The sequence below is a fragment of the Notolepis coatsorum genome, assembly GCF_963971535.1.
Source record: "Notolepis coatsorum genome assembly, contig: SCAFFOLD_190, whole genome shotgun sequence".
Classification (NCBI taxonomy): Eukaryota; Metazoa; Chordata; class Actinopteri; order Aulopiformes; family Paralepididae; genus Notolepis; species Notolepis coatsorum.
In genome coordinates this window covers 454,662-464,347 of record NW_028170455.1, presented here as the reverse complement: position 1 = coordinate 464,347, position 9,686 = coordinate 454,662, and the positions used below count along the sequence as shown (strand labels likewise).

The window sequence follows — 9,686 nt, the reverse complement described above, 5'->3', positions numbered from 1 at the left end:
AAAAGAAACTTGAACTTGAACTATTATAATGGCACATCCCAATCACATTAGCATGGAAGCTAACAACACCAGCTATCTTTTTGTGTTGATGTTGGCAGAACACACAGTGAATGTATCCTTTTTTGTTTATTGCACTTTTATTAACTTTTTAACTTGGTTTATTGCTGCAAATAAGCTATGTTGCTAATGGTTCACGCAAGGTAATTTAAAGATGCCGGGTTTCTGTTTTGAGCAGGACGTGTAGTGACTCGTTCAACCCTTCTGATTGGTTGAAAATGGCCTTCATGTTTGAACTACATCGCCACCTACTGCTTTGGCATTGTACTACATAGAGTTTAAACCAGTCGTGTGTACAGAGGTTTATTTTTTTTAATAATTTAAAAAACCTTGGTGTCAAAAATACCCGTGACCATGTGGACTGGGCCTTAGTGTGAGTGAGTTACCTCTTCGGGGCAGTATTTCTCCACCGTCTCCAGCGAGCCCAGCGCCTCGTTCCAGCCGCCCACGGCGTAGATGCAGTTGTTGAGGCAGGCCACGCCCACGTAGGCGCGCCGCGTGACCATGACGGGCAGGGCGCTCCAGCGGCGGGAGATGGGGTCGTACACCTCCGCTGAGCGCAGCTCGATCCCCTCGTCGCTGATCCCACCGATCACATAGATGAACCCTGAAGAACGGCAAGTAAGACGTTTAGTTTCAGCCTGCAGGTAGGGACCTCAGCCTGCAGGTAGGGACCTCAGCCTGCAGGTAGGGACCTCAGACTGCAGGTAGGGACCTCAGCCTGCAGGTAGGGACCTCAGACTGCAGGTAGGCACCTCAGCCTGCAGGTAGGGACCTCAGCCTGCAGGTAGGGACCTCAGCCTGCAGGTAGGGACCTCAGACTGCAGGTAGGCACCTCAGCCTGCAGGTAGGGACCTCAGACTGCAGGTAGGGACCTCAGCCTGCAGGTAGGGACCTCAGCCTGCAGGTAGGGACCTCAGACTGCAGGTAGGGACCTCAGCCTGCAGGTAGGGACCTCAGACTGCAGGTAGGGACCTCAGCCTGCAGGTAGGGACCTCAGCCTGCAGGTAGGGACCTCAGCCTGCAGGTAGGGACCTCAGCCTGCAGGTAGGGACCTCAGCCTGCAGGTAGGGACTGCAGCTCACAGCAGCACGTAGACACAGGGACCACAGCTCACAGCAGCACGTAGACACAGGGACCACAGCTCACAGCAGCACGTAGACACAGGGACCACAGCTCACAGCAGCACATAGACACAGGGACCACAGCTCACAGCAGCACGTAGACACAGGGACCACAGCTCACAGCAGCACGTAGACACAGGGACCACAGCTCACAGCAGCACATAGACACAGGGACCACAGCTCAGAGCACGTAGACACAGGGACCACAGCTCACAGCAGCACGTAGACACAGGGACCACAGCTCACAGCACGTAGACACAGGGACCACAGCTCACAGCAGCACGTAGACACAGGGACCACAGCTCACAGCAGCACGTAGACACAGGGACCACAGCTCACAGCAGCACGTAGACACAGGGACCACAGCTCACAGCAGCACGTAGACACAGGGACCACAGCTCACAGCAGCACGTAGACACAGGGACCACAGCTCACAGCAGCACGTAGACACAGGGACCACAGCTCACAGCAGCACGTAGACACAGGGACCACAGCTCACAGCAGCACGTAGACACAGGGACCACAGCTCACAGCACGTAGACACAGGGACCACAGCTCACAGCAGCACGTAGACACAGGGACCACAGCTCAGAGCACGTAGACACAGACACCACACCTTGCAGCTCACAGCAGCACGTAGACACAGGGACCACAGCTCAGAGCACGTAGACACAGACACCACACCTTGCAGCTCACAGCAGCACGTAGACACAGGGACCACAGCTCAGAGCACGTAGACACAGGGACCACAGCTCAGAGCACGTAGACACAGGGACCACAGCTCAGAGCACGTAGACACAGGGACCACACCTTGCAGCTCACAGCAGCACGTAGACACAGGGACCACAGCTCAGAGCACGTAGACACAGACACCACACCTTGCAGCTCACAGCAGCCAAAGTAGTAGCGCGGAACCGCCATGCTGCCGATGATCTCCCACTTGTTCTCCTCCGGGTCGTAGCGCTCCATCGTCTTCCCGATCTCCGACCCGATCCAGCCGCCTGGGGGGGGGGGCACAACGGTGGGGGGGGGGGGGTGACACGCCTGGACACGACACGGCTTCCAGAGCACAACTGTGTGGTTCCAGTGGATGTTTCAAAGAGGAGGTATGTAGTGGGGATGCACCGATCCCGTATTGGTATCGGCCGCCGATATCGCTAAAATAGCTGGATCGGGTTATCGGTAAAAAGAAAAAGAAATCAGATTTTAATAAGAAATAAAATAAGAAATAACAATTCAGTACATTTATATCTTATGTGTTAATTTGTTACATTTGGTTTCACTAAGTTAGGAAAGTAATGTTTTAAGTCGAGCCTGATGTTGCCTTGTTGCACAAAAGAATGATCCCAGTCTCTTCCACACAGTGACAGTGAGGCATACAGTTTATTAATTGAATGACGTTTATTTTCTGTCGTTGTTTACAACAAATCAAAAACACACTTGTCATCCTTTACACTTCTTAAAAACTAAATATATTTTAATATAAAAAAAACAAAAAAAAACATGGATTTTCTTTTTCTTTTATTTTTCAACTTTTTGAAAAAAAAGTTTGAACAATGGGTATCGGATCGGTATCGGCCAAACCCAGGTATCGGTATCGGGACTGAAAAAGTCGGATCGGTGCATCCCTAGTATATAGCACTCCGTATCTACTGTATCTCGAAGGCAGAATGGCATAAGAGGTGTTTTTAGTTTTTACCGAGTGCGTACAGAGCTCCGTGGCAGGGGCACACGCCGACCCCGCAGCGGGGGAAGTTCAGGGAGGCCACCGCGGCCCACTGCCGGGTCACCGGGTCGAACCTCTCGGTGCAGTCGAAGATCATCGAGTCCTTCTCCCCTGAGTGAGAGAAGACGTTTAAGGTTGAGACGATATGCCATTTGGAAGAATCGGTAAATCGGGACAAAATTATCGATAAATAATATATATATTTTTTATTAGTATAAAAAATATATATATATTACATTGATGATTTTGTGAAGGCACATGTGTACATGGTAACGGAACATTAAACCAAATGCGTCCACATTTTTATAGGATTCTATCACATTTTCATAACAATAGCACCCTGCGCCGTTTTCATTGAGGTTTCTTACAAATTAACGATGCTCTATGTTGTCCTTTATATGCCGATTATCATTTGAATCTTACATTGTACCATATGTCCCCCTTTAGACAACATATGTAATGCTACCAGCGCACTTCTGTTAAGATAATTAGTTTACCATTCGCGGTCGCTATACCGAGGTCGCAGTAATAGTTTACCGCTGTTCAGATCATGTCGAAGAATATAGACACATCCCAGTGACCTGCGACCTGTGCTAACGCTCTTGGGAAATGCAGTGTTGTAGTTTTCAACATTTTCACCTTTTAATTTTAAACCAATGCTGCCATCTACTGACAACAGAAAGTGTGGTCTAATCGTCACCTTGAGAGCCACATCCATATACAGTGTCCCAAACCCATTCTAGAGATTCCCACTTTTTACTGGGAGTGGGGCGTGGCCGTATTTTTGGTCCCAGACAATAAGAGTGGCTGCAATTGGTCACCGTGACGTTATATACCTTTGATTTGGGAGTATTTGGGGGTTCAGGGGATCAACCAGAAAGATTTGGCCTTATTGCATATAACGCGTTTTATCTCGCGATCGATGGAAAAAGACTGGGTTATTTTGGAAATGGGCGATGTTTAGCGTGTAATAAACTACAAACTACAGTGTGTTGAAACAAACTATTTTTTTTCAATTCAATTCACTTTTAAATGCAGTTTTTATATTGAAAAAAATAAATCTGATGCAATATTTATGGCTTAAAACCAATTTCTGACAATTAGTTACACTTTAGATCAGTGGTCACCAACCCGTCTTTGAGACTTTCCCTAAAAAAATAAAAATAAAAATAAAGATATTTTTTTTTTATCTTTCCCTGAGAGTCCACATTACAGTTCTACTTTTGTTTTGATGTGAAAAGTGATGCTGCATAAGATGACTGCACTTAGGACTGACTGAGAAAGTACACATTACAGTTCTACTTTATAAAATGCTAATTGTAAATATGTTTGTCAATGTTAACACTTTGAATGCCCAAACCGAGATATTTCGGGTTTACCCCCCGCGGGTTGAATGCCCATAACGAGAATATTTCTCTCTTTTTTTTTTTATTTATTAGCGATCTGAATTCATATTTCATCAACCGAGTCTACCGTTGGTAAATCAGCCACCCCAGGCGCTCAGATGTGGAAAAAAGCGCCCCCTATCGTCTCCTAATTGGGCTGGGTCTGGGTCTAGAAAGTTGATTAATCACTTTATTCAAATTGAGGATTTAGTTTGAGGATATAAAACAATTTATAATAATAATAACAATATCAAAATTATTATTATTATTATTTATTTTTAATTAAAAACGAAGGTTCGAACGTTCGTTCGAAAAACCCTGACGAAGTTCGAATCCCAAAAACAGGGTTCGGGGAAACAGCCTCACCTCCCACCACGTAGATGCACCCCTCCAGCACGGCCACGCCCAGCCCGTTGCGCGCCTGGTGCAGGGAGGACACAGTGGTCCAGTACTGGCTGAAGGAGTCGAAGCGCTCCACGCAGCTCAGCGAGCGGCTGTCGCTCCAGCGGCCGCCCTGCAGGCGAGTGTAGCCTCCTGAGTGGTGGAGAAGCAGACAGGGGGCGGGGCCACCGCTGGTGATGATGTAGTGTCATCATCAGAAAGGGTTAACCCTTTCACTGCGACAGTAGAGAAGGTTAACCCTTTCACTGCCACACGACAAAGGGTTAACCCTTTCACAACCACACCACACAGAAGGTTAACCCTTTCACTGCCACACGACAAAGGGTTAACAGAAAGTGAACCCTTTCACTAGGGATGCACCGATCCGACTTTTTCAGTCCCGATAACGATACCTGGATTTGGGTATCGGCCAATACCGATACCGATCCGATACCCATTGTCCAATTTTTTTTCTTCCAAAAAATAAACAAATAAAAAAAATGTATCCATGTATTTTTTTATATTAAAATATATTTTGTTTTTAAGAAGTGTAAAGGATCACAAGTGTGTTTTTGATTTGTTGTAAACAAAGACAGAACATTTATTAATTAAATTCATTCAATTAATAAACTGTATGCCTCACTGTCACTGTGTGGAAGAGACTGGGATCATTCTTTTGTGCAACAAGGCAACATCAGGCTTGACTTAAAACATTACTTTCCTAACTTAGTGAAACTAAATGTAACAAATTAACACATAGATATAAATGTACTGAATGGTTATTTCTTATTTTATTTATTATTAATAAAAATATAATAATAAAAAGAAAATCCGATATACATTTACATTTACATTTAGTCATTTAGCTGACGCTTTTATCCAAAGCGACTTACAAGTTCTGTACGACAAGCCATCAGGAAGGGCACAACTCTATCAGCTGAGCAACAATGTTCATCAAAGTGTTGAGTGCTACAGTGTAGGTTAGTTTATTAGGACAAGTGCATGACAGTAAGGTTAGTTAGGGTTAGATATTTTTTTTTTTTTTTTTTTTTTTTTTTTTTTTAATTCAGATAATGGTTGAAGAAGTGAGTCTTTAGTCGACGGCGAAAGATTGGACGTGATTCGGCTGTCCTAACTGGGGTGGGTAGTTCATTCCACCATTGTGGGGCAAGGACTGAGAATAGGCGACTTCTCTTTGATGACCCTCCCGGAGCTTGGATAGGAGTAGGTCTGAGGCGGCCAGAAGATGCAGAGCGTAGGGGTCTTGAGGGTGTGTAGTTAGAGACCATTGACCGGAGGTAGGCGGGAGCGGTTCCCTTTGCCGCACGGTATGCTAGGTCGAGGGCCTTGAAGCGGATTCGTGCAGCAATGGGGAGCCAGTGCAGGTCCCTAAGAAGTGGGGTGACATGGGCCGACTTCGGTAGGTTTGAGATCAGGCGGGCCGCTGCGTTCTGAATGAGTTGAAGAGGCTTAGTGGCAGTGGCCGGGAGGCCAGCGAGCAGTGCATTGCAGTAGTCGAGGCGGGAGATGACTGTTGATTGGACGAGGAGTTGGGTGGCTTCTTTTGTCAGGAAGGGGCGTATCCTTCTGACGTTGCTCAGGAGGAATCGGCAGGTTCTGGTCGTCGCTGCGATGTGAGCAGAGAAGTTCAACTGGTCGTCGAGGACAACACCAAGGTTCTTGGCGGTCGGGGACGCAGTCACAGCTGCATTCTCGACTGTGATTGAAAGGTCGGTTAGGGGGGAGGATTTGGCCGGCAGGTGGAGCAATTCTGTTTTGCTTAGGTTCAGTTTGAGGTGGTTGGACGTCATCCAGGCTGAGATGTCGGACAGACAGGCCGAGATCCGCACAGAGACGTGGATATCTGAGGGAGGGAAGGAGAGGAAGAGTTGAGTATCGTCGGCATAACAATGGTAGGAGAAGCCATGAGACGTGATAATGTTACCCAGTGATTTAGTGTAGAGGGAGAAGAGAAGGGGTCCTAAAACCGAGCCCTGGGGGACACCCGTCCGCAGGGGGCGGGTGGCCGACAGGGTCCCTCTCCATGACACTTGGTAGGAGCGGTCATTGAGGTATGATGACAGCCATGTCAGCGCAGAGCCAGCCACTCCCATTCCTGCGAGGGCCGCGAGGAGGATCTGGTGGTTGACTGTGTCGAAGGCTGCAGATAGATCTAGGAGAATCAGGACAGAGGAGAGGCCTTTCGCTTTTGCTAAGTGAAGTGCCTCTGTGACCGCAATGAGGGCTGTCTCTGTGGAGTGACCAGTCCTGAAGCCTGACTGATTAGGGTCTAGGAGGTCATTCTGTAAGAGATAAGTAGTAAGTTGGTTGGATACAGCACGTTCAAGTGTTTTAGAAAGGAAGGAGAGAAGAGAGACAGGACGGTAGTTGCCTATGACAGTAGGGTTCAGGGTTGGTTTTTTTATGAGCGGCGTGACTCTGGCTTGTTTTAGGGAGGTGGGGACCACCCCCGAGTTGAGTGAGGAGTTGATGGTTGCAGTTAGGAATGGGAGGATGTCTGGTGCTATGGTCTGGAGGAGTGGGGAGGGTAGCTGGTCCAGCTGGCAAGTAGTCGGACGGTTTGACGTTACCAGTGTCAGGGTCTCTGCTTCTGTAATGGGAGAGAAAGATGACAGAGTGAAGGATGGGGTTCTCGATTCAGCATTTGGAATGGGTGGGGGTTGGGAGAAGGAGCTGCGGATGTTCTCCACTTTTTCCTCAAAGAAGATCGCAAAGTCTTCGGCAGAGAAAGATGAGGGAGGGGGGGGTGGGGGGGGAGTGAGGAGGGAGGACATGGTAGCATGCAGTTTGCGAAGATTCTTGGCAGAGGCCTCGATCCTATGGTGGAAGAAAGAAGCTTTGGCATTAGTGATGGTTTTGGAGAATGTTAACAAGAGGTTGTGATATGTGTCGATGTCAGCAGTGAGGCGTGACTTTCTATACTTCCTTTCAGCTGCTCTCAGGACCTGTCTTTGTTCTCTCACTGGATCTGTCAGCCATATATATTTTTGCTCACAACCCGCATAGGCAGCCGGTAAGGATATCATATTTGTGTGTATATATGGGGATGTATTTATGTATGGTTTAAGTGTTAAGTTAAGAATGTATTTATGTATGGTTTAAGTGTTTACTTTAAAGTATGTTACATTACTAGCCTCACTAGCCCACATGTAAAGTAGTCACAAGAGAGTAGGGCCGTCCCCGACTAAGGATTTGGATGGTCGACTATGATTGGCCAAAATTTGCCGTTAGTCGACTATTGGTCGACAAAAAAAAAGTATAATATATATATATTTTTTTTGTATCATTCCATTTGGGCTGTGGGGGTGCTTAATGTCTGAAGGAGTCGACGGAAGGCTTCTTGTCCTCTGCAAAAGCATGCAATTGGTCCACTGATAGATACATCTTGATATTTGTCTAGTCTAGTGTGTTCATTAGATGGTGAAATCCTCTTTCAGTGCCTCTGTGCCTGTTTTCGTAGGCAGTTAGCCTCTGGTATGCGTGCCATTAGCGTTAGCTTCTAGGCCTCTTTTCTTTTGGAAAGAATGATAAAAAAATATATAGATATATATTTTTCTTTTATTATTTTTTTTATTATATTCGACTAAGAGGTTGGCTGGTCGACTACGGCTCCTTTCGACCGATTAGTCGACTAATCGACTAATAGGGGTCAGCCCTACAAGAGAGTAATTATCTTTGTACATTGCATAGATTTTAGAGTGGTATTATGCATAATGGTGGAGTAGGTTAATTAACTTCAACTTCCAATGTGTATTTTATTTCTTGTATTTTTCTGTGTTTTTGTTCCAAGGTCTTTTACCTGAATTGCTAAATTGCTAATTACCAAATGCAAATAGTAAAACTATATAAAGACTAGGGCTGTCCCCGACTAAGGATTTGGATGGTCGACTATGATTGGCCAAAATTTGCCGTTAGTCGACTATTGGTAGAATTTTTTTTTAAATAAAGTATAATATTTTTTAATTTTCTTTTTTTTTAATATATATATATATTTTTTGTATCATTCCATTTGGGCTGTGGGGGTGCTTAATGTCTGAAGGAGTCGACTGAAGGCTTCTTGTCCTCTGCAAAAGCATGCAATTGGTCCACTGATGGATACATCTTGATATTTGTCTAGTCTAGTGTGTTCATTAGATGGTGAAATCCTCTTTCAGTGCCTCTGTGCCTGTTTTCGTAGGCAGTTAGCTTCTGGTATGCGTGCCATTAGTGTTAGCTTCTAGGCCTCTTTTCTTTTGGAAAGAATGGTAAAAAAGAAAAAGAAAAATATATATATATATTATATATATATATATATATATATATATATATTTTTTTTATATTCAACTAAGAGGTTGGCTGGTCAACTACGGCTCCTTTCGACCGATTAATCGACTAATAGGGGTCAGCCCTAATAAAGACCATCTACTGGCTAAAAATGGCTGAAGTAGGAAGGAATGCAAAAAACCTTTGAATATCAATAAATGGAGAAAGAAGGTCATTCTTGACTCTCGGTCTGGTTCTTGAGTGAAATCCAGTTAACCCTTCGGGTGAGCAAGCAAACATCCTTCCAAGTTGGGGATAGAGCACAAGGTCAATATTCAACAAACGCATACAACTTGACAGTTAACCCTTTCACTGCCACATGACAAAGGGTTAATCCTTTCACTACCACACTAACAAAGGGTTAACCCTTTCACTGCGACAATAGAGAAGGTTAACCCTTTCACTACCACACTACAGAAAGTTCAACCCTTTCACTACCACACTAGATGGTTAATCGTCTGTAGTGTGTGGTAGTGAAAGGGTTAACCTTCTGTAGTGTGGTTGTGAAAGGGTTAAAAGCTTTTGTTTTGTCATTTGTCCCGTGAAATATGGCATGCAGACAAATCTCTGTGATATTAGAATATTCTCGAGATATCGAGAATAAGAACAAATTGGCAAGGATTGTTAACATGGCCAGTAAAGTTATAGGGAAAACTACATAAACAACTGTCTGAGTTGTATGTATTTGGG

General features: G+C 45.4%; 1 protein-coding gene across 1 annotated transcript in view; it reads right to left on the bottom strand.

The window, feature by feature from the left end:
• Positions 1 to 443: 443 nt before the first annotated feature.
• The window catches only part of ipp (intracisternal A particle-promoted polypeptide), a gene marked incomplete at its 3' end in the record, with an annotated part of 72,697 nt that continues 63,454 nt past the window's right edge, over positions 444 to 9,686 (bottom strand). Inside the window, exons 6-9 of the mRNA XM_084339394.1 lie at positions 4,659 to 4,826; positions 2,881 to 3,018; positions 2,060 to 2,182; positions 444 to 664 (exon numbers count right to left, since the gene is read on the bottom strand). Coding sequence (XP_084195520.1) covers positions 444 to 664; positions 2,060 to 2,182; positions 2,881 to 3,018; positions 4,659 to 4,826 — 650 coding nt within the window. The remainder of the gene's footprint in view (positions 665 to 2,059; positions 2,183 to 2,880; positions 3,019 to 4,658; positions 4,827 to 9,686) is intronic.